The sequence below is a fragment of the Rhea pennata genome, chromosome 6, assembly GCF_028389875.1.
Source record: "Rhea pennata isolate bPtePen1 chromosome 6, bPtePen1.pri, whole genome shotgun sequence".
In the NCBI taxonomy this organism is placed as follows: domain Eukaryota; kingdom Metazoa; phylum Chordata; class Aves; order Rheiformes; family Rheidae; genus Rhea; species Rhea pennata.
Window position 1 is genome coordinate 34,835,457 of NC_084668.1, and position 25,286 is coordinate 34,860,742.

Here is a 25,286-nt window from a genome sequence, read left to right on the forward strand (position 1 = left end):
GCTGGAAGACCTACTCACTGTCCTAAGAGAGCTTACCTTTTGTGAGCCTTGACAGAGCACTGTGTGTTGGAGTAATAGCTGATACCATGCACTAAGGCTCTTAGCTTTGTCTCCTGGATGATTTGAGGTTCGTGCTCATTTAGAGGGAGGAAGCCTGTGAAACTGAACAGAGATGAGATTTGATAGGTTGTATAGGTGCAAAGTAACAGCACATCAGGATGTAAAGTACAAGTAAGAATCATCCTCTGTCTAAGCATTATTGAAGACATCATATCATCGTATGCTTTAGTGCACCTGAGAAAAGGGGAGGAAACAGCATGAGAGGAAGTTGTATTCTGAGTGTTACTCTGTTAATTCTTTGTACAGATATGGCACATGTGAGCTGCAGCTAATAACAGGTTAGGAAGCTAGGGTAGACTGATACACACATAGTAATGATTCTGATAGCGTAAGTAACCTTCTGCTCTGTCTTAGAATAGTCATTCCCCTCCTTTTGATTTGCAAATCTCAGACATTTTCCAGTGGGTGTGCGAACTCCTGAATAAGAATTTTAAGCATCTTTTTGTGAGTTCTTAGCTGAATTATGTGGATCCCTTAACATGGCTACAGACCAAAGGTCAAAATCTACTGAATGATGACCAAAAATTTTGAATAGAGGCCTTCAAAAGCAAAAGCTTTTCTATTCCCTCAAACACCAGCCTAAAATAATTACATTCCCAATTCTGCCTTTCTCCCCTGCTTGTAGAGCTGATAACCATTGCTTCAGTGTCTTCAGTTGTATCCATGAATCTGGGGTTCAGATACCCAAGGTGCATTAATTAGACCAGCACAGACTGACAGCTGCAGTAATGGAAATTCAGCTGACTTGGGGCAACTATTTTAGTCCTAAAACTATATCCTCTTATTTGTTTTTCCTTTGGATTTAATTACACTCACGTTGGTAATCATACAAATACAGCAGAAGTCCTATTTGCAGGAGAAGTTGCAGTTCTTTCTGTTCACCAGGGACTTCCTTCTTATCCAACTTTAATGGTTTTTCCTACCCTTGAGCATCGTGCTGCAGCTTTCCAGGTTTCACTGCCCCTGCATGCTCAGTTTTTACTGAGCTAAGAATGTGTTTACTTGGACGGGTGCAGTTAGACACAAGTGTATGTGCTCAGCTCAGGCGTCAAGCGGGGTAAACTTGCACAGTGTGTCAGGAAATGATGTGCATTGTTTATCCTACTGAGGGACAGAGGATTTTTAAGGTACGTCACCACTCTGATGTGACTGAGTGGCTTCCAAACTGGAACAGAAGTCCAGTGTCTGTGTCCATCTCTGTTGATATGTCTTTAGCAATTCTTCAGTTCTATTAGAGGCTCTTTACCCCCTGTATCATGCTGCTTGAACTTTTTTTGTAAGTAGTATCTGCTATGAAGTAAGTGTTATTTTTTTTTTTTTTTTTTTTTTTTTTTTTTGCCTCCCGCCTGAGGGAGAAGTGCAATGAAGCAGAATTTTTCTTATTTTCTTTTTTCTCCCCCACCTTGGAAGGATCTATATTAAGAAGGTTCAAAAGTTTCCAGAGTATAGAGTTCCCACTGACCCTAAAATTGACAAGAAAATCATAAGAATGGAGCAGGAAAAAGCATTCAACATGCTGAAGAAGAACTTGATAGATGCTGGAGGTGTCCTCAGGTGAAACTTCCACTTATTTATTTATTTATTTTTAACTTGACAAATGAAGCAAAAAAGAGATAATTTGATTGACTGGCTTTTTTCTTTTAGTGATGTTATTAAGGCTCTTGCTTAATAATTAGAAAAGAAAAAGCTGTTAAAACTTGTATGGGTCTGGATTATTTAGTTTGGTAAATGTGTTATACTCAAAACTGTGAAGCTTAAGCAGATGTTGCTGTGCAGGGAAGAGCTATATTATTTGGGGATTTAACTTTATTTTGCATTGCAAAAGTGAGAGAGGGCCCTGAGCTCTCAAGGTCAATATCTTCCAGCTCAGAGGCAGTGAAAACTTAAGCCAATCTAACTTGGTCATTTGTCATCGTCAGACTGTTTCTCCAAGTGATTCGTTTTATTGAATTTGCTCAAGGATTGTGCATAGAAATTCTCTCTTTCTTGCCAGGTGGTATGTACAGTTACCCACTCAGCAAGCCCACCAGTATCATGAAATGGAAACTTTGTGCCCTCCTTCTTCACCTTCCCATTTTCCTATGCCTTCTCCAGAGGAAGAGGAAGAAGTTGTTAGAGATGAGAACTGTACTTTGCCTTCTCGACTTCATCCTCAAGTAGCAGACAAGATCCGAGAACTGGTGTCTCAGGGAATAGAACAGGTCTATGCAGTGAGGAAGCAACTAAGGTACAACATTACCTGGCTGGTAATTGCACCTTTCTCAGTTTGTAGTGCTATATCCACTTTTATGTTTGATTAATTTGTCTTGCAACTGAATGGCAGTACAGATACATTACTGAATGTTTTTCCCATGTGTCCTTAGAATCCGTTTTTTCCAGATTTTATCTTTTTTTCCTCATTTCATTATAGAGAGCTATTAAGAGCTGCTGTCCTCTCTAAAGTTGGTTGAATAAATAGGGATTTTTAATTCCAGACTTTAGAGCACATGCTTGCAGAACTGGATCAGATGATGATCTGACTTGTTCTTGCCTTGTCTTTGCAGAAAGGGGAGGGAGAAAGAAGAGGGAAATAACATATAGCAGAGGGAAATATACTAGTAGATTGCAAATATGCATATTCTAATTTTTGAAGTCTTTTTTCCTTTAACATGTGACAGAAAGTATGTGGAAAGAGAATTATTCAAACCTGATGAAGTGCCAGAGAGGCATAACCTGTCATTCTTCCCTACTGTGAATGACATCAAGAACCACATTCATGAAGTGCAAAAGTCCCTGAGGAGTGGGGAGATGGTGTATAACTCGGAAAGCATACCAGCAACGGTACTGTTGGCCTTAATGTTTCTTTTGATTCTTGGAGTTAGATACTAGAAGTCTTACCTAATTTTTACTACCTAACCACACTTCTATCAAAATTCTCACCGAATTTGTATTCACAGCAGCAACATTTTCTGTGCAATCTCTGGCTCAGCAATGTTGAATTAAATCTGAATAAAACCTTATGACCTTGTTCAGTATTTATCTCATTACCATTAGATTGCTTTTAGTTGATTGACACGTTGCACAATACTAGCAGTTACATGAAGAGTGCATGAGCTGGAGGCCATGTGTTGTGGAAAATGGACACGCATCAGAAAAATTTTTGCATGGCTTTGTTGTGTACTATGTTTTGGAGAAGTTACCACTTCTACCTTTTCATGTGTGGAAAAGTGGGGATGGAATGTGTGTCAGGTGCAGGCTAAAATAGGGCTCATACAGCATTTTGAATGTAGGTAATAATATTAGCCCATACACTATAAAAAGTGAAGTAAGCCTGAAGTATATAGGAGGGAATGCTCAGTAACCCTTACAGGTTGTTCCTTAACTTTCTTTTGCCTACTGAGTAATAAGGCATGCAAAGTGACACTAGTTTTGCTAGTTATGAGGCTGACAGTGAAAAAGTTTTAAAATTAGTTTTGCCAAACTGTAATATTAAGTTATGCTATGTAGTCAGGTATTTCTCTTCTGTACATTGTACTTCTCTCAGGTAAGTGGCTGATATTTGTTAATTAACTCAATGGTTTAGCTGTTTATTTTTCATTTTAAAATGCTTCCACTGTACTGAGCAGGCTTTAGCCTTGCTGTTACAGCACGTTAGAAATCTTTTACAGTGTTTCAGCTTTCAGGGCTTTTTTTTTTTGGGGGTGGGGTGGAGGGGGGGGAGTGTTTTTAGTAAACCAAGAACATCCAAAATACATAGTTATTAGCTGGTGTAGTTTTAGACATTGGCTTTCACTATCTGTGTTCCTATGGGTCCTGTGTTGAGCCTGTGTTCCTGTAGTAGACAAACTTGCACCATTTCTGAGAACTGAGATCTCTTTCCTTTCAGCTGCAGTGGACCACAGACAGCGGGAATGTTCTGACAGAAACAGTGACTGTTACGTTTGCCTCACCACCTTCAGATGGTAGGACTGTATTAACAACTGAGCTATCTCCGAATGTGATTTTTTTTTATTACATATGTCACAGAAGTTCAGTTTCCTTCCAGAGAGGTTCTGCAAAAAAGAGAGAATGGCATATATGTGAATGTGTTTTTATATGTCTGCATTTTACTTTTTGGATCCACTAAATAGGTTTTTGAAGAAGAGGAGAAATCTGTTATAACTGTCTGCTCACTCTCTGTGGCACTCTAGGGATTTCACCAGTGGAGTCAGTCATCACCAAAGCAGAATACAACCAGAGCGGGGAGTCTTTGCTACCAGAGACAGCTCAGCTTTTGTCTTCACTCTCTTCATTTCAGCCCAAGATATTTGCGCAACTTCAGGTACAGTCAAGTCATCTCAGACCTTTCTCAGTTTTACAGAAAATCAAATGTTCTGCAGTGGGAATGCTGGAGGTGAGCTGAGAACAAGAAGTCTCCTCTAAGCTAATTATCCCAAACACTGGCTGAGGGAACATGGATTTTTGAAACAGCTGTCAGCTCCTACTCTGACCCTTCTCTTGCACATTACTTTTAGCAACTAGCCCTAGAACAAGGGACCCCACTGCCATCTTTTGGCACTTTGATGTTTGAGCCTCTTGTGAACGCAGACCCAAGTAGATGAAGGAAGTGGACTTCTGCCTCAAACCAAGCACCTAGTCTTTTTCCAGCAGATCCAGTCATTTCATAATGAAAATGCTGCAAAACTGCAGGGTGATAAATCGATCTTAAATTTTATTCCTTCTAAGTCATCTTCCAGTCTCTTAAGAAAACCTGCTAAAATCCTAAAACTGCTCCTAACTCAGATCCGTAAAACTTCCAGGTTAAAAGGCTGAAGAAGGGGACAAGTGTGTCATGCCAATAGTGCTTCTTCTAACAGTCATTTTCCTTCAGACTTGTCTCTCTCAGCCTTCTTCCTTAACCTCCCCCTTGGAAAGCTGCCTTTTTATTTCCTGAAACCTAGTGAAAAGTATGGACTCTTCCTAGGAAGGCAGCTTACAGTAAGATACTGTTCTACTTGCTGTTTCCGTTCTTTCTGAAGACAGTCTGGCTCCAGCCCACACTCTTTTTGAAGCTGTATGCTTAACATTTAGTGCCCATCCCTCTAGGGAATGGGCTGTGCTGGGGAAACTTCTCACATTTTGAAATGGAGTATCAGTTCCAAACCAGAGTGGCATGGTCACAAGTGGTCTTTTAGATGCTACTGGACACCCTTGTTCTATATATGTATTTTTTTAATACAACCCTAGTCTAAGACTGACTGTGTCAATGAGATGATATATAGGAAGTCAGAAGTTATCCGGTTCCAGCATAGTAAAATATGTAGCATTAAATGCAAATTCGTTCTGCTGTAAATAATTATGTTTTAGTACTTCTGCCTTCTCTTTCACAGGGATTACAGCTGCAGTCAACTTTTACTTCCACAAATGGATCAACAACCCTGATAGCTGTAAATAACCATTCCCCTCCCAGCCCTGCAAGTCTCTTGGATTCCATAGGGAGTGCAATAACCAACCAACTTAGTCAGGAAAACAGTCTGCAAGTGAGTGCTGGCCTAACACACCATAGCACTGCAGGCTCTGCTTTTGTGCATCCGCCTGGCTCTGAGCAGAGTCTGGTCACCATGGGCCAGCTGGTAGCAGTTGGAGGGGTGGATGACCCCAGAAGCCTAGAAAGAGGAGTCCATCAGATTCTCTTGGGAGATGTGCAGACTATTCCAGTACGGATCATGGATGGCCATCCACTTAGTAAGTTGCAGCCTTCCTGATAATGTGTAAATACACAAAATAAAATGAGTTTTCTTCCATGTATCTTGAAGAATAGTAGAGAATTACACTGATACTGGAGAACTCAACATGGACCTCTTTCAGCTGATTCTAAATAGTTTTTACTGTAAAAACTATTTTTTTCTATAACAAAACCCTCTTTTCAAAACTTAATGGAAAACCATTTAAATCTTAAATTACAGTGAACAGTTCAACTAAAAAGTCATTTTCTTTGATCAAGTATTGGCCTTCTTGATGAACATAATTTTTGGCAAAAGTCTTAGTATTTAGTTAAACTGATATTTTCCAAAAATACAGTTTTGTTAGGAAAAATAAGAGTAAAAAAAATCAATATTGAATCTATTTAGAACTATTGATAAGAAACATTTTTTTTCTATGACTTCTTGCTTTGCACTGTCTCAGCAGGTTTGTAACGTTTCTTTAATAACCTTTAAATAGCATCCTGTATTGATCAATATGCTTTAGGGAGTGATCAGTTGGAACTGTATATAGTTAGAATTTTAAACTGCTGACAGAAAATACTTTAAAAATGCATATTAAATGCCATAAATAACTTTTACTCTCTCAAAATAGAAGGCCCCTTAAAACAATTGTCAGGTATGCATGCAATCTTTGAATTCTCAGCCATGGAACCTGGTTGAGAAGGAATCTTGCATTTAAATTGAAGAATAATTTCTAATTCTTTACCAAGAAAAGCTGTCAGATATGGAGCATATCTAGATCAGTGCAACTTATCCGCTTGCCTTTGTAGAGAGTCTGAAATGTTAACTGTGGAATATCCTTTTTTTTCCCCATGATTTCTAAAAATGATGACCTATGAGGAGTTATGCAGAAACATCTAAATTAAGATGTCTTAAATCACTGACCACACATTCCTAGTGCTATAGCCAAAATTGTCCCCATTCTGGTTTAATTCTGAAAAAAAAAGAATTTGAGAGGTCATCAAATGTGTCTTCTCCATTCAATTGTTCAACCTAATAATTCAGTCTAGACATTGCTGTCTCTCTGCAGTTTTTAGGTAGTGAATGTTGTAAGTGAATTTTTAAGGACATAATATTTCATATAAAAAGAAATCTAGCTAAATTTCAAACTATACAACTGCAAGGACTAAACTCATTGTTTCTTTGAGGTTTTGTTTTTATTTTGTTTTTTCTGTGCTCAAGGCCTCAGTCTATCATCACAAGCCTGTATTTTAAAATTGTGAGAGCATTGGTGCAATTCCTAATTGTGCAGAGAACTTGCCTATAAAATGTACAGATACTTCTTTTAAGGGACCAGTATGCTTTTGTCTGGAGACCAGGAGGACGAGATGTATTCTAGACTGAAGAGGGAATGATGTTATAGAGTTTATTTGGAGGAAACACTATATAATTTACCAGTTTGATCAGTGTATATTTCAAGGTGTTCTTTTCTTGTGTGTGTGCGCATGTACATATGTGCACTTGATTAAAATTATCCCATATGTTTTAGTCTTTCTTTTATACAAGTGATACTTTAAGAATAAGATATTTCCTTATTTTTGGAATTGTCAAGAAATGGCTATACCAATCATGACTAAAGTACAAATCATTCTTTAAGTCAACATGCTTTATTGTTAATTTTTTTTAGCCATAGCACCTTCTTTGGGGGGGGGGGGGGAATGTCATAAAATGGTGGATTTATTTTTCCAAGGGGAAAAGGAAAAACATTTTGGAAAGTAATTTCATAGTTTTAAACTTAATTTTTGTAGACAGAACTTTAAATATTCTTACTTGAGCATGCCTTACTTGGCATTTACTACAGCAAATTTGTGTCAGCTTGCAATGTCTTATAACACAGTAGATGGCATAGCTGGCTGTCAAACTACCCAGCAGTTAGCTTCACAAATGCCTTGCCTGTTAGTTTTACTTCCATAGCTGCTATTTTTATTTTAAATGCATACAGTTATTGGGACTGAAGTGTTATCAGTAGAGTTTGAACTTTAATGTTTTGTTTTCTTTTTAAGATGAAGAAAATCCAGAAGGTATTATCTGTGTGAGCCATGTTAAACAAGAAGCCAGAGAAAAAGCGTTGTCTGTGGAGACAGATAAAATCAGAGACTGCCAGAGTTCTTCACCTATTTGAATCTCTTAAAACTGTAAGGATTTTTCGAATCAGAGAACTCAAAATGTCTTGGAAAGGAAGATGGATACTCTCAAAGTTGTGCCATTCTTTTTAAAAGGCACTGTGACATTCAGACTAGGCATATATTACACAAATTCTGATGGACAGCTGCTTTGATATACAGTTGATATGGTTCAGTGCCAGTTTCAGGTCATTCACCTCCCATCTGGAATTCCACCTTTTTTTTTTTTTTTTTTTTTTTTTTTAATTTCAGATTTTGAGTAGTTTGAATGATATCCAGATGTCCCATTTTGTTGGCGTTTCTGAAGGTCTTCCACAATTAAATCCTTTAGCTTTAGAATGTGGATCTAAATACTGGTTTTGCTTATCTTCTTGAGGCCCTCAACTGTTACAGTGCTCCAAAGACCATAGAGTCTGCCAGATCTGAGACCGCAGAATCCAATAACAAAGTGCTTTAACACAGCAATACTTCTGTGACCAAACGAAGGTCCGAGATGCTACATTTCAAAGGTGATGAGGGAAGAAGAAAATGCAACTTTGACCTGGTCATAATGTTAATGATGTGAAGATCAAGGAAAGGAGAAAGGTGAGGTTGCCAGGTGCAAATAAGGTTGAATGATGAAGAAAAATATGTGAATTATAATAGTGAATGTTTTCAATTTTGACATCTTTGAATTTATACTCTGGCTTTATAATGAGGTTATATGCTGCTTGCAGCCTTTGTTCACATCTGAAAGCAGGAGTCCTGTCTCCTGGAAAATGATTGATACTGTGGTTTCAGCTTACCTCATTTTTGCTTTATGTGCATTATAAACATTATAAACTCAGACAGATATGATTTAACCTGCTGCTGTTCTTGATGTAAGGTTTGTTGATACATTACTAACAAAGAGAGGTCTGGGAAGACAAACAAGTAATACAATCTAAGCAATATGTGTAAATGTGCTGTCATTAGAACGTTCAGAAAACAAACTTGTCTTTTTTAATGGTATTAACTTCTCACTGAAATGATCTGTATTTCTTAAAATAGTTAATGGTCTTTTAAAAGCAGAATATGATCAAGGAATATCTTTCAGCAGTGTGTAAGCCAAAGCCATAAGTGACAAGAACTGAGTTACATGATCTGAGACAGACGCATTTCTTTAATTATCTTGGAATCTCTTTAGAGCAGTAAATGAAACTGACCTCAACGTAGTTACCAAGGCAAAGAATGCCATGGTTTGCTACAGAGGTTGAATTTTTAAAGCAGTGTGCAGTCTTTGTACAGCAATACTGATGGTTTCATTATTAGTTCCTACCAAGTTTTTGAGAACTTGATTATAAAATTAATTCTTTTTCCTGTATACTGTACAGGAATGTAATCTGAGGAGTTTTTTGTTTTTGCACTTAAAAAGAGGAAAAATTTTTTTTGAATTATGTAAGGGTTAACATTTTAAAGTCAATAATTTTGTTAACATGCATTCAAGGCATTCACAAATATAACTTATTGGACATTTAAAATTATTTTTAATTTCCTTCTATGTGTTTAAGGCTAAAGCTTTTTGAAGTCCCCCATTGAAATAAGGTTCCAAAAACTTTATGCAGCATCTGTTAGGTAGGTGCTATATTTTAGTCTTGTCTTAAAAATATATTAACTTCCGTGAGGTTAACTGATATTGCTGATGTTGTTCACTTAAAGTTAATGTTTATGGGTTAGCTTAAGTTAGAACTTTCCAATAGGATAATGCTCTTATTTAATGAGAGTATTCTGTCATGTAAGTGCATAGAGAATCTTCAGTTCTTTGGAGTCTCCTGCTTTGTTTCTACACTGACTTCTTTTGTGGTCTGCCATACTCATTTCTAGGTAGGTAAATCCCACGAGGATTACCCTTTCAGAGTGTTTTTATTTTTTTTCCCCAATTGTGGAAAATTTGTCCAGAATGGATGTTCTCTCCTGCTGCGATCATAGTTATGGAAAACACAGTCAACAGTTACTTTTTCTTTTTCAATTTCAGTAACAATATGCTAAAAAAATGGGTAGCTCCTTCCACTCTACTGTATTCAGTGATCCCACCACCTGTTATTCTTATGATTTAAACTAATGCATAACAAGGTATATCACCTTTCTCATTATTACTCATTTTTGAGATTTGCTTCTCATTTTTTGAGAATGCTTATTCTTGAAAGAACAAATTACAGCTAAAGATTACCAGCGATAGAATATTTCAGTTCTAGCTTCCTTCAAAGAAGGTGATGAATTTCTGACTGGAGTAAGAAGTTAAGGAAAGATAAGTTACATTTCCACCAGGTCTTGCTTAATTTCCCTCACTGACAGGTCTATTCTTGACCAGTCACTGTTTTTCTCACCATGAGCTACAATCTAATCTTGTGCTGAATGATATTTCTGAAGGTACTTCTATTTTTGGTTATTGCTTGCAGCTGAAAGAAATGCTTTTTTAGTCCTTTTTGAATAACAAGCTATAAAGTGACTTTTGTAATATAGCTTGATTTGCACGGTAACCTAAAAACAATAGAATAAAAAGTTGGAAAAAAAATTAAAGAAGCAGTAATTAAGACCATACAGTTCATTTTTAAAAGCTGGTGATAAGAGCTGCAGTTACATTCTTAGAAAAAAATTATTTGAAATGTTTCTTTGGCCAGTACTCACATTTTTGTTCCCAGAAACCTTCATTTTCCAGAATTCCGGTTCTTTATTTTCCAAGTGCATACTCTAGTTTATTATTATGTTACATTTAATATAACCTTTGCTCTTTAAATAATGCATTTACATTAGTTTTGTGTGTGGTGTTGGTGGGGGGACATGAACTGATCACTCATGCCCAGTCTCTATATTCACGTTAACATTTTGGTTCAGTAATATCCACTTAGTTTACAGGAAAAAAAAAACTCTTATGTGTATAAAAAACTTCACAAGTAAACAATACCACTTTTGATGTACTTAAACTTGTTTGAGCAGAATACTCAAGGTTGATTTTTCTGAGAAAACTATATCATTTAGTACAAAGAAGTCAGTTATGACTGTGTTGGAATTGTAGCTGTTTTTTCTCATGTTTACTTTGTTTCCTTGCGGTTTTTATGTTCAAGTGTTCATTTTGCATACCTAGAAATCCTGCACTTCCACAGCACTGTAAATGAGGAAATTATTCTCCAGTCTGTTCTCATTGTTCGTTAGCTGTAACAGTGGTTGGCTGGCATCACAAGAAGGGCTCTGCTTCTATATGTGCCTGTAAAAATAACTTTTTGCTAAAAGGTAGAGAAGTTATAAAAAGACATATGTCCATAGCTCTCTTTCAAGGCTGACAGCTTCTTGGATGTAAAACAGTAATTCAAATGAGTCCTTTTTGTGTTGTTCAAGGACCAAAACTTGGTCATGTGGTATAAAGGTTATTACAGCTTGTACAAAATCTAGAGAGAGAAATATTTGTATATGTATGTATATATATTTATATAGTAATTTAATGTGTAATATTCACATTCAAATGTAAACTACTTTTTCTTTTAAAGACATGGTCTATGTTGTGGTTATGGGGAGAAATACAAGAGCTACTTGAGGGTAGTGGTTGCTGGGGAAGAAGGAGCGAGCCAGTAAGACAGCTCCAAGGAGGCCAGATGGAAGAGAGTCCTGAGGCCCTTTGGGGAGGGCCAGAGAAGCTGTGCTGGGGGCTACAGGCCCTGGAATGGGATTGTGAGCCTGTCACAAAGGGCTGGCGCAGCTCCAGAATCCGTTGCAGTAGGGGGCTGGGTGAGTTCAAGGTGGGAATTTGCAGGTATGGAAGAAGAAGAAAGCTTGTCCTGCCCTCCAGACCGAGAGAGATGCCTGAGTTTTGGTGAGTACTAGAGACAACTACATGTCTTCCCATAGCCTGAGATGCTCATTCTTATCTCTTAATACAAAGAAACCCTCTTGGAGCTCTTAACACAGACATATAGCCTCTTTTCCTTTATATCTTACTGAGGAAAGTATGCTTTTTTTTCCCAACCAAATTAATTTGCTGCTCCCCTTGTCCATGTGATTGCAGCTCTGTCTACCTCAGGCATGCACAGTTTCCATCCAGGTCTCTTCCTTTATGCTAACTAGAGCTCCCACCCAAATCCCCTGCTCTCAGGCTCTCTCGTTCTCATTGTTTCACTGTGACATTGTTGGCAGCAGTTGATGAGTTTCCTCCACAAGTAAATATTGGTGAGGTTTCCCTTTGTGTCAGTGTTTGTTACAGGATCCTAAGTCTCTATGTTCCTTTAATTTCATTAAGATTTTTTCCTTGCTTTTGGTTTATCAGCCACATCTCCAGCATGCGAGATGGATAAAGACAAGACACTTGGATTTCACAGGACCATACCTTCATGCACAGCAATTGAAGAGATTTGAAAAAACAAAGATAAAAGGATAGTTTCTGTCTACTCTTAGTGCTTATGTTGTGAAACTGGCCTCTCCCTGTCTTTACCACTTTAGTTTTTGCTCGTGAATGATAGCTTTGTGTTGATTGAAACTTAGGATATGTTCCCTTAAGCCTATTAAAGCAAGATATGTGCTCAGAAGACTAGGTAGAGTCTGTTCCTATAAGGATGGAAAGCAGGCTATAGCTGAGGATGGGGCTGTGGAAAAAATACTGCTCTTCATGGATCTCTGTTGAGGAGGTTCTCTTTGACCTGCCCTTCCCTTCTGAACAAGGCTTTCTTTAGAGTAAACTTCTGAGTCTATCCCATTAGTAATAATTGCTTTCTCTCAAGTAATAATTATCTCCTCTCAGCAACAGCACACTTTGTTAATGAATGAAGGAAGCATGGTGTAAAACAGGCTGTGTTGTTTTTTCTGCGTAGGTCAGAAGCTATCCAGTAGGTCTATCCAACAAGCAGCAACTAAGGTATGATGTCTCGGGAGAAGAGGGAGAAGACAAAAATCTCAGGAATGTGTGTGTTTTTTTTGTTTTGTTTTTTTTTTCCCCAGCATAAGGTGTTACATTGTAATATCTCTATCATTTCTAATCCATGTAATAAATTATGCTTATTTTCTTAAGTGATTTAATGTGCTTTCTGGGGAGTTGTCAAAAGAATGGTCATAAACACAACTGCTGCATCAAGGATGATGTTAGTGGATGTTTGTCATATAGGACCCCATCCTCAGGCATCTTAATACAGAAAATGTTTAAAAGGTATTGAAGGTTTTCTGAGGACAAAAGCTGAGTGCCCTTGTCCTCAGGGGCCTTCCCTGGCCAGACAGTTAGGAGCACTGGATGCTGTGGGAGTAATCCTCCTAAATAGTCCATTAACCTGTGCTAGGTAGAAGCAACCCTGCAGCAGGTGTGTATATGATGACGTTCTCTGGGGAAAAGTTACTGTTGATTGCCTGATAGTTTAAGTGATATGTGTAGCAAATTGTATGCACTTGAAAGTAAAGAAAACAGAGACATGCATATAGTTATGTGCATGTAGTTCATCTGCATATAGTTAAGTGCAAGTAGTTCTTTAATAGTTTTAATAACAGCGTGGTTCGATGATGCGTATTTCTTAGGGCTCGTTTAATCAGGTCTTTTTTAATGTGGATTATTGGAATTCATGTTTCTACAGCAGCTATCTTCAGCACTCTGAAATGCAGCTTGGCTGGTCATTTACCATGCCAGGGGTTTTTGTTAATGGCAGTCTGCTTGTTCAACAAGAGCATGTTGCTCTAAGCAAATAAAATTTCTCTCTCTCCTGCATTCTTTTTCTAATGAAGATTAGAAATGAAGGCTCAGAGGAGGAGGAGAGTCTCTTTGTAGTAAAGTGATTTCATAACTGTTGACTTCTGAGTCCTCAGTATGAAGGAACTAGAGAGCGAAAACTTGCACTATTGAATCTGGCATTTGGTTATTTTTCTAATATACTTGATTTTCTACAGCGTGACAGTGTCAGTAGAGCATCAGTTGCTACCAAAATACTATTAAATTTTCAGCTCTATCCTTTCATTTCATGCTGGTGGATTTTGCTGGCTCCAGCAAAGATCAGAGACCGTTTCTACTGTTTGTAGAATAGTCATTGTCTTTAGAGACTATTTAAAATATAGTTAAGTATGACAATCAAATAACAGTAGGAGAGAGAGTCCAATCCAAGTGCCCTCTTACCCAGACTATTGTCTTCACTGCTGGTCCTGACTACACCTGTTAAGAAAGGGGGATGATCTGTCTTCATATTCTGACATAGTTGTTCTTTGTTTGTCCTCTCAAGAAGTTCTACAAGCTTGCAAGGGACATCAAGATTATGAAGAAAATCTGTAAAATCTTATGGGAAGACCTGCAGGAACAGAAGAGATTAGAATGTGACAACGTGACTTCTGTAAAGCTCCCGTTCTTCGGCAGGAAGGAAAGGATTTTTCTACAAGGAATAAAAGTAAATCTCTTCAAGTATTAGAATTAGTTATTTTTTCTGTTCTGGTTGACAGGATGCCTAGTGCATGGGACAGGTCTCAATGTTTACCTGTCCAGATGTCAATGAGTATTCATGCAGGCATTGCCATCTTTGCATGGCACATTGAAATGGGGCCAGTGGTACCTCCTGATCTTGTATTGTCAGTGTGCATTTTCTTAAAGTAAATGCAAAGCTTGCTTTGTAATGAAACAGTGGTGAGCTTTTGTCTGAAGTCCTTTCTAATAAATGCTTTTGACAGAGTAAGCTTTAAGTTAAAATAGGCGCAATGTACTAGTTCTACAGAAATTTGTCTTATGAGGACATGTTAGTGTATACTTGTTAACTCTGATAGCATAAAACAACCAAAGCCTTTCCCAATGTGTTTTGTTCTGTTTTGTTTTTTGTTTTTTTATCCAGAACAAGAAACATTCTAAACTGTCCTTCAACACCAGCAAGTTCAGAGCTTCAAAGGTCTGGCACCTTTGTTCTTCTGCAGGTAGTTTGCAAATCACTGACATGCTCAGGGTGTCTCACGAAAAAAGGAGCAGCAATTATTGAGCCAAACTCATATCAGGTTTGGGACTGCAGTTGAATCTCCACCACCTCTCCCATCAGATGAGGGCACTTCCTAATCATTTTGCAAACCTGGTCACTTGACAACCTATCAATAAAAATATCTGCAAAGGAGGCAAGGCATGGTGTTTAGAAAACCAGCCACTGTAGTTTGATTGTAAGTGTTTATGTCAGGTTAAGTCTAAAGATGGTCAACTGTAAAACAAATTTCCCTTGTCTGGCTAGAATTTGCATTGGTTTAGGGAAACCGGCTTGGGATCATAAATGGTCAAATCCCAAGAACTAACAGAGCCTTCGGATGTGAATTCAGCCTTCCTGATCTGAGTAGTAATAGAGCAAGGGACAAATCCTGCAGATATGTCCATGCACTCTGCAGTACTTCTTGGCCAGAAGGAAAAATCTTCAGTTTTCTCCAGCTCCTGAGAACAGCGTTGACTGCTTTTGTGTTCTTGCCTGTTTCAGAGGTACTGATATTTGTCTCCTCAAGGATGGCTTGTGGAATTCTGCTTTTCACCATGAGGAACGATGGACATGTCCCTTTATGAAAACTTGATGGACAGTGTTTGTTGGCTGCGTGAGCTGGCAGCTCTTAGAATAGTCAAGCACCATGTGTTTAAGGCATGTTAGGAAAAGGAGCTGGCAGAGGAAATAAATAACTGAAGAATGTAATGGTAGAAGTAGGCCTTCTTGCTCCTGTGATAATGCATTTTTAAAGTCTCCTGGGAAGAACTTTTTATACTGGTCAGCAGTGGGAAGGGAAAAAAACTTACCATTTAATGCATTTCAGCTAACTAGCCACAAAGTTGGCCTAAAAAACATGTTTTAGCATTTAATTCCTAATGGACTATGTTAAAAGTTCAGTCATAACTTTGGGCATTGTTGTCTTAGAGATAAATTTAGCAATTTCTTGCAGATAATTATTTTGAAATGAAATGGGAGAAAAAGAATTGGGAATTAATTAATTATGTATTTTTTTAAGATGACACTTCAGTTTTCTAAAGTGTAAAGGTGTTTGTGGCTTCTACTTTTAGTTCTTAGTTCATTAGATGTTGGATGTTTTCTCAGGATCACTTACCTCTGAGAGTAATCCAGATAACCAGGAAGAGACCAGAATGGAGGACAGAAGAGGAAGTGAAGTTTGTACAAAGCTGCTTGCAAGAGATAGAAAGCTATAAAAGTTACAGCTTGAGATTGCAATTTCTTCTGGCTAAAGTGATTCGCTTCGAATGGTAATTTTTTTTTTTTTTTTTTTTTTTGCGTTATGCTTTTTTATGACTGAAATGTAAGATGCCGTTATGTTTTGCCTGAGGAGGTGGGAGAGGCAGTGGTGAGCTCCATTTCGCCAGTCACTCTTGAAGTCCTTGCCGGAAGTGCCTGCCACACATTCTGCTACTGCACCTGTGTCTTCCATTCAGACCACACAACTGCAGAGTTGTGCTGAGAGCTAGACCTTGCACTACATGTACACCAGCCAGTTATCAGTGCAAATAATTGTCCTCCCCATTCTTTTGTTTTTGAACCGGATCAGCTGTGGATTTGGTCCCTTGTGAACCCCACAAATGACACTGTGGGCTCAAATTGAGGGACGAGCACTGGACAGGGACTGGAAGTTCTTAACTTCCAGCCTTTAGATCAGTGCTTCTCAGTTGTGAATCTCATAATGTTCAGCAGCCTTGGAAACAGTGTAGTGCAGTGATTCAAGAGGAGATACTGCTTCGTAGTGAGTGTAGGGAAAGCTAAACTGCTTTAGATGGATTGGACTGATGAAAGCATTTCTTACTGGCACCTGCTACTCTAGGGTTAATTTGGACAATCCTTAACTGGTTTTACAGGGCTTCCTGGGTAGTCTCGCATTTATTTAACTGAAAATTTAGATTTGAATTCAAGTCACAGGGCCAGATACTTAGGATCTCTCTTTGATCACCGCAAGCAATTATTTCTTTGAATATTTTAAGGAGGGCAGAAAATGGACCAATTCTCACTTTTAAAAAGTCATTCTGTGGGTAGAAAGGAGTGCACTTTGATGTTTGAATCAGAACTTACATTTATGGATGCGTTCCGATTGAGCGTTTCAAGTTCTGCTCATTCACTTTGTTACAATAGTAAATCTCAGCTGCAGAGTCAGCTTAGGAATAGGCTGTGAACAGGCGTATTTCTATTTTCCAGGTTTGAACGTGGGCGAGTCATTCTGAAGAAAGGACACTGTGGCATAAGTTTTTACTTCATTTACTTTGGTAGTGTTGCTCTTACAGATGATGAGGATGGTAGTAGCACCTTGACAGCTCTGTATCCTGTGGTGCTTCAGAAGGGGGAAAAGTTTGGGGTAAGTGGCAACTGTGGTAAAAATACTATTAGTTCATGCATGGGAAAATAAATGAAGTAAGCAGAGTTTTGGAGTAAGATCTATATTCCTATGCTTTTCAGAACTTACCCTTTTGTTGCAATGAGAAGGGAACTTTTTTAGAAGATAAGTTCTGTTGTATGTAGGTTCTTACACCTCCTAACAAAAAGTCTAGCACTGGCCGTCATGGATAACGAGACAGCATTAGATGAGATGGACCATTTAATGGTTTCTAATAGGGGCAATGTTTGGATTAAAAAAAAGATGGATAAATTCCTAGGATTAACCAAGCTGATCTTTCTTTCATTTCCCTTTCTCCACTTCTCACCATGAAAGGAAGTTTCTCTATTGAAAGGAACAAGGCGAATTGCTACAGTTGTCTGTATGGAAGACACAAAGCTATTTGTGGTGGATAAGGACGACTTCTTTGCTAATGAATTAGATGAAGAGCTTCGTGAAGAATTATGCTGTCAATATAACTTCATCAAGTAATTTCTTAAAATGTTATCACCCACTTTTGCTTATTGTTTGACTGTTTAACTGCATAATCTGTTCCATAAACTTCCCCAGCTATGTAAAGGCCATAGATGAAATGCATTATAACAATTGTCTTGTCTCATGTGGTTCTATGACAAACAAAGGAATTCCCTGTTGGCTGTTTGTGACAACTATACCTGGAACTTTGGCGCCAGCTACTCTGAAAGGATTTACAATTATTCTTGCACCCCAGCTACTAATCCTGCCAAATTTTTTTGCACTAAAGTGCCCTATAAATTTGTGAACAAGTTTGGTCAGGCAAAGTGAATTTTCACTGAATGCTTTGCTTTGCATCAAGAAACTATGGCAACGTGTCTTTTTCAAGACACCAACTAATTTGGAACTGGATTTATCATTTCCAGGAGTCATGGCCTAGGGTTTACCAGTTCAGCTGCAAAAAGATCACTGTTTTTGTAGTTAAACATGTTTTTCAGCAAGTTCGTTGTCAGGCAGGCTATGAAAAAAGTGTCTGTATTCCTTCCCTTTCAGAGGTGTGAACTTCTTTGCAAAATGGTCTAAAAGATCAATAGTGAGAATAACTAATAGCTGCAAAATGGAAAAATTTCACTGCGGACAGGTGATAACAAAAGATATCACAAAGTCAGCCAGCGTAATTCTCATTAGTAAGGTAAGATCCTTCAGAGATTAAGCAAAGGTTAATATTGGTGGTGGTATGCTGGTATTTCTTTAGAGCCTGCAAAAAAAGAACAAAAACAGTAATTATGGGCCATTACTAAAAGAACTAGGAAATAATGCTCTTTGTAAAGTGCCAGACCTTGGTGAATTTGGTTTCTGTTGGTTTTGTCTTGCTTTTATTTAGTGTCCGACTACTTTGCAAACCCTGTGTAGGATCTATTTTACCAACAATCCGATCTCTTATGCAGCATAAGTTACCAGTTAATGTGTCAGAGCCTAATACACAAGTTCTTTGTGGCAAGATTTTTTTTCTCATATTCTATAGTAGAAATAGTAATTTTTTAATATTAAATGGTAGTTATTGAAAGACACTTGAGGAAAACTTCGCATGTTCCATATTTACTCTTTTATCTGCCCTTTGCTTTTGAAATAGATGAATTCCTCTTTTTGGATGGGGGCAGTTATTAGTACTGAAATAACTGTTTTCTGGTGAGCTATAGGGCCTCGACTGCATCAGAAACAGATTTAGGTAGGGAAAACAAATATGTTTAATTTTGTGATACCAGAGTTTCATTAGAGAACAGGCACAGGAGGCCTCTGGACTTAAGAAAACATGCATTACCTTTCAGGCATAATTTTTTAAAGATCAGTAAGGTTTCCAGAGATGTTTTAGATGACATCATACACAAATATATTACATGCAAGCACTCTGAGGCAATTATACTGCCTGCTTTTTTGTGAGACGCCTCAAAGACTTTGTGTTTGTTATTTAGTGGCTTGCCAGCTGACTGCCAGCTGAATGATATGAAGGAAAGAGAATCAGCAATAAATGCTATGCTTGGAATTATACTACTTAAACCAGAGGCAATAGCTGGCATATTTTTGTTTTTTTCCATGAAGGTAACTGTATTGAGATATTTGAAGGGGAAAAGATTTGTTTATTCTCTGTAGTGTTGTCTGGTGACAAAAATAATAGGTTAAGTTTATTAGGAGGACTTTCTAGGACCCATGATCGGTTAGTGTTAATCACCATAAGCTGTCAGTATTGTTATTTGGACTTTTTTTTCAGATTTCCAGTTGCCGTAACTTACTTTCTTCAGGGGAATTTTTATCTGCTCATTCCAGTGGTCATGCTATCTCTCTGGGATGTGAGGTGTTGTAGCATTTACTAAGATAGCTAGCTAGAAAAAAATAATTTGTTGATATTTAGATAATTTACAGAAAGACTAGTACAATAGACTGTCCGGGGAAAGGTAGTGTTACAGAGAAGGTCTTACTTAATACTGCTGAGAATTGCAGCACTGGTTGCTCAATCGATCTTCAGTCTTGGGAACTCTAAATTCTGCCACTCTAAAAAAATTCAGAAGCAACTTGCTGAGTTCTTGTGACTTTCCTTCATGCTAATTTCTCCATCTTAAGAAAATCATGTATGTATTCCTGTCTTGCTGCTTCTAAAGAATATTATAAGTAAATATTGGCATTTGGAAAAATCAGAGGGGAGCAATTGTTTAATGTTGTCATTGTTGAATTGTAACAGTCATCAAGGGTTGATGTAATACCTGAAGCAGAACTTCTTTTACACAAATCAGCAAATACTTGTCATGTTTTTCTACCCACAGAGGAGTAAGATTGATTTGCTTAAAGCAGCTGAGGGCATCAGCATGTTAACGTTACAATATCTGTTTGTGTCATTAGGGAACCTGTGAAATTTTGCGCCTAGTTGATCTTACTGCTTGCCTGTCCTATCACAAATGGGTCCGTCAACAGCTCACGAATCTTCCCAAGATTAGCCCTCATCTCACCAGGAAAACTGGTAAATTGCAGTCACTTTCAGGCTTTATCTGGAAACTTCTGAGTGACCATCAAATTAGTAACTCAGAACTTCATTGCTTTTTGCTACCTGTGTCTTTTTACTGTAATTTCATAGAAACAAAGTAATTGCAGAAAGGATGGTTGTGCATTTTTGTTCTGAAGTCCTGTATAACATAGGCTTGGTCTAACTCAATAGTTGCAGGTGCTTGTAAAGCTGAACTTTGCCCTAATGCTGCTGTTAGGATTAAAGAGTAATTCTAGAAGCTTCTTTACATGCTCTTAGATTTTTTTTTTTTATTTTTTATTTTTATTTTTTTAAATGGTAAGGAGTAAGCCATTTGCTTGGTAGCCTTACCTTTTGCCTTTACTGAGGAATCAGACAACTGGTTGGCACTACAGTGATAAATGGGGATTGTGATATCATTTAAAAATCATTAAACTGGCTTCCATGTCCTGCAAAAGGAGGTGGCCATGTAGAAGTCCTGTAGTAGTACTGTTTTGTGGCTCTGAGCAACATTTCCCACTAATATAAGGATTTGTGTAGAGTGATCATTCCATGAGTCTGGGAATTTAGTGAGGAACTTACTTATCTGCAACTTACAAAGAGAAGGTGAATTTCCTGTTTTTGCAGGAGCTGTAGGCAGGAAGAGGTTTGAAGACTTTCTGTGGAAATCCTTTCCAGTGCAGGATTTAACAAATCTCAAAGCTCAGAACTTTAAATGTAATATGAGGCAGAGTGGTAAAAACGTGAATAGACATCCCACTGCTGCAAGCGCTAAAAGGATGAATCAAAAGCTGGAGAAACGACAGACGGGAGGCTGTTTCAGGTAGAATGAGTTAAGGGCCCCTTTGTGCCCTACTCAAACAGGTTAATAGTAGCTGAAAATGGAAATGTTTGTTCTAAATCAAGAAGTTCTATTTTCTGAAGTACTTCTGAATAAGAGGACAGTTTCTTCTCTGAGTAATGGGGAGAACTGAACAAAGATTTTGAAAGAAAAGACTGCTTGTGGGGTTTTGGGGCTGAGGGAAGGGAGGATGAGAGGCAATTGCTGTTTCTTACTCATAGCTTTTGATGAGTAAATTGTAGATCTTGCTGACTTTTCTTTTTAAAACTTCAGCACATTGGGAAATTGCTTATCAAAGAAAACATAAAAATGGCTGTGAAAATATTTTATCCAAAGAAAAATTGCATTCAGGCTTATCATAAAAATGGTATTTGAAAAATGTAAAACAAATGAGTTTGGGTGCTTCTGAAAATATTCTGATGTTTAAATAAATAAATAAATATTTCATTGAAGATGTAAGGGAAGCATGCCAGTATTAAAACAAACAAACAAAAAATCCTGACCAGAATCATCTTCCTTGTAGCATACAGAGTTTAGCTTTCACACAGAAAAGTTACATCCTGACTGTGTGTATTTGATACGTTTCTCTGGAGAGGTATGTTTGAAGTTATGCAGACCTTAAAATACGGTGTGTGTGTGTGTTGCCTGTATGAATATAGATTGTATGAGAAGAGAGGATAAAGAAGAAGAGGTAATACCAATAATAAAAAGGTTACAAAAGGCACAGATCTAGAAAAGTAGCTAGTTAGCTCCCTTTTAGACATACTGAGTGTTTATGAAGCACTTGGGAAACAGGTGATCATAGGATGCAGGGACAGGTCAAAGCTGGTACAGGAAGATGGCAGCATTTGGAGCATGGAAGTGAAAGATTGTACTCTGGGAGCTTTTGTTAGGAATGCAGAAAGGTAGGTCTTAAAACCTGTAGGGAACCAAGCAGGTAAAAGGAAAGAGTATTTACAAAACTCTTAAGGATAAAAAAGATAGGCAACATACCAACCCAAAGATAACTTGGAAGAAAAACATACAGAAAACTCCCGAGGAAGAATTCCCATGCACATCACTGCAGCCAAGGTAATGAGATGTGCTGGCTTTTGACAGACATAAAGACCAAATGTGAAATTTATAATTTTGTTATTGCCTGGATGTCAAAACAAGAAATTACATTGCTTGACAACACCTTACAGCCAAATGCTTGTTTGTAGTGGGGAGAAGTTCAACCCTTCTTTTTGTGTGGAGTTGTAGCCATGATGACTGTGATGACACAAAAATTGGCCAGAGGAAAGTGTCTGGGCTCTTCCACAAGACAGTGACTATTTTGACACCGTATGGAGAGATACCCACTGATCTTGCCTTGGCAGTTTACATGAGAGTTGCTGAAGTTCATGAAGGAGAAATTGTGGTGAGTATTTCCAAAAAGGAATTGCCATTAAAAACGTCTATGCTATTCATCAGGAAAATTTTTTCAACCTTACATGTTACAAATCACACAAAAAGTCTCCTAGTCAGTACCAGATGGTAAGTGGAGAACTTACACAAATCTTGTGTAAGATTTGTGCACAAATCTTTGTGCTTTCTGATATTATAAATCTGCACAGGAGGCAGATAACATTGTTGAATACTTGATGAGAAATTTTGAAGATAAAAGCTTTCTTCTGAAGCATCATCTATTATTTTCACCAGTGGATTACAAAGTAAACCTTGCCATATAGAAAGGTGATAGCCTTTAATGCTTATCCGTTTATGTAAGTTGATGACTGGTGTTTTGACATAGCAATAGGCCCTGCCAGTTATTTCTTACATTACTTCCTTCTTCCAGTGAAAAATGGCAATGCCAAAATACTCCACGTGAGATTGTTTTCTGGGTTCATAGACTTTGGGTGGTTTGTAGTCAGTATATTATGATGGTCAGATAAGGTCTGAAACCAAGAGAAGAAGAAGTATGGTGAATCAGGGTGTGCACCCCCTCAGCATCGTCTGTGGTTGGGCTGCAGGTGGGCCTCTGGAGCTTGAGCTATAATTTGTGTTGCTGCTTTGAAAGATGGTGGGCAGCAAGAAAGCATTGCACTCCCTCAAAGTGAACTGTTTCTTGGGCACAGGTGAGTTGGCTGAATTAAAGGTACAAACAAGACTTCTCTGCAGTTGCTAGAGACACACGCAAATCAGATTTTCACAGTAATAACAGTATTGGTTGACATCAAATACCAAGGAAAACAGTAGGCAAGAGATTCTCAAGTAGTCTTCCTTAATGATATTGGTTAAACCCTCCCTTTAAAATGCATCTTATAACAAGTCTCTCAAATTCTGCTCAAGATATGGTGTATGGAAACATCAGCCGAACAGCACAAATCACTTTTATTGTTCTGTTCTTCCCTAGGGCATCAGCCAGCATTTTTTTCCTGACCATATGCAAGATAGGCGGAGCATGGTTTTAGTCAGTAAGGATGCTGAGGTCATATGGTTGAGGAAGGACAGCTTTGAGAAGTTAGCTGATTTAGGAAAAGTTCTTGAATTACACAAGTGTTATCCTAGGTGAGTAAAATGAATATGTCCAAGAAGCAAATTGACCTGTGAGGTTCTAAACTAGTATTCGGAGCACTTGACCAGCAATTGCTCAGCATCCTTCTTGCCATTTTATAATAGATATGGAACTTCTGGCTCCATCAGAGGTGAAATTTCACAACTAAATATTTTGACTGTTTTTTCAGTGATGATGAGCTGTGTCAGAAGTTTCTAGAAGAGAACCAATGGAAAATAATAAAGAAAGACCTAACAAGTTCTATATTACAAAGAAAATGTGCACCAAAAATAACTCCTGTTTTTGAAAAGCCTGGAGAACATGTTCATAATTCATGGAGTGTGAACCAAGCTGGCATTCTGGACCTGAGTGCGCTCTATCATAAACCTTCTCAGCAGCACACACACAAGTTTGTTCCTCTTTACCTGGAGCAAAGAAGACAGTATCCAGTTATACCAAAGACTGAGTTGCGACTGATTCATAGTATTGTTTCACCACAGCTCAGTTTAAAAGGACTGTTCTAGAAAGCATGAGAAAGCAGTTTAAGAACACTGATGCAGACAAAAAAAAAAAAAAAAAAAAAAAAAAAAAAAAAAAAAAAAAAAAAAGAAAAGAAACACCATTAAAAAAAAGTGAAGGTTGGAAGAATAAATCTATGTTCAAATGCATAGTTCTCCCTCCCATCTTTTTTTCCCCCATTTGTCTAGGATTGCTGCTGTGAACTTCAACATATATACTGTTTTTCTTCCAGTGGTAATTTACTTTTCCTTTTATTATAAGGAAATGTGTTTATGCACGCAAACATTTTCACCTATGTTTTATTCTGTGGTATATACCCTTTTATGTGAAATAGTCAGAGTCTTTTTAAGACTCTGAGATACTTTCATGTTTGTATATCTGGTGAATACAACTATCAATGCAACTGAAAAAAGCCCTAGTCTCTCTTCCAGTTGAGGTGACAGAGTTGTGTGATACAATTAATATGATACTTTAAATATATTGGTTGATTACAGCTGTACTAGCTGCTGTAATCTTTGTAATATTTGTGCTTCAGTGTTTTTGGAAGGCTGATATTGTTGCAACATGCTAATAAAAGCATAGCAGAGTTCTGAATACTGCCAGGGTAAGTCGATCAAAGTTTTTGGTGAAACGTGGAATAATTAATAGACATTTTTTGCAACATATTGTTTATGCTAAAGTGTTTGTTTTGTTTTAATACTGAACTTAAAGGTAAGTAATCAAACCGTAGGCATGTTCTTCCATTCTGTTAAACCTCTGAGAAATTTTAAGACCTACCTACACTTGCAATGGGTTTATGCCAGAAAAGTGTCTTTCTAATACCCTTTTGATATTCCAGAAACATAATGATCCTGTAAAAAATGATCTTATGAAAAGGAAGATATCTTTAAAGAGATGACTAGTGGAAATTTTCCTGGATTATGGATTCTACTTTTGGGTGTGTCTCATGCATGAGGAATACAGAGCTGGAATTTTCCTGTGCTTACATGAGATTCTGGCCCTGACTGGAGTTGGCAGCTGGGATTGGACGAGTTGATCTCTAGAGGCTCCCCCCAGTGTAAATTACTCTGTTCAGTGGATTGATGTTGTCCTTGTTTGCAGAAAATAAGCTGTATATGTATAGAGTGAGCCTGCAAAGATGGACAAAATAAGTGTAGCTTCT

At 37.7% G+C, this 25,286-nt stretch overlaps 2 protein-coding genes across 4 annotated transcripts in view; both read left to right on the plus strand.

Annotated features, from left to right (window-relative positions):
* CARF (calcium responsive transcription factor) overlaps positions 1-14,187 on the plus strand; it is a 27,923-nt gene extending 13,736 nt beyond the window's left edge. For 2 of the 3 annotated variants that reach the window (XM_062578867.1, XM_062578865.1), the window contains 9 exons: positions 1,531-1,674; positions 2,114-2,347; positions 2,778-2,940; positions 3,986-4,061; positions 4,290-4,420; positions 5,469-5,823; positions 7,847-8,551; positions 12,784-12,827; positions 14,167-14,187. In XM_062578867.1, the coding sequence (XP_062434851.1) occupies positions 1,531-1,674; positions 2,114-2,347; positions 2,778-2,940; positions 3,986-4,061; positions 4,290-4,420; positions 5,469-5,823; positions 7,847-7,965 (1,222 nt within the window). In that variant the 3' untranslated portion in view covers positions 7,966-8,551; positions 12,784-12,827; positions 14,167-14,187. Of the gene's footprint in view, positions 1-1,530; positions 1,675-2,113; positions 2,348-2,777; positions 2,941-3,985; positions 4,062-4,289; positions 4,421-5,468; positions 5,824-7,846; positions 8,660-12,783; positions 12,828-14,166 lie in introns of those variants that run through there. The other variant, XM_062578866.1, reaches the window with a different exon arrangement.
* On the plus strand, positions 11,575-24,161 carry CNBD2 (cyclic nucleotide binding domain containing 2). The gene is made up of 13 exons (XM_062578957.1): positions 11,575-11,707; positions 12,784-12,827; positions 14,167-14,342; positions 14,764-14,842; positions 15,985-16,148; positions 17,086-17,242; positions 17,597-17,748; positions 18,287-18,425; positions 20,129-20,246; positions 20,877-21,072; positions 22,327-22,489; positions 23,465-23,619; positions 23,796-24,161. Exons 1-13 carry the CDS (start codon positions 11,575-11,577, stop codon positions 24,127-24,129), a joined length of 2,010 nt encoding a protein of 669 aa, XP_062434941.1. The 3' UTR covers positions 24,130-24,161.
* Positions 24,162-25,286: the final 1,125 nt, after the last annotated feature.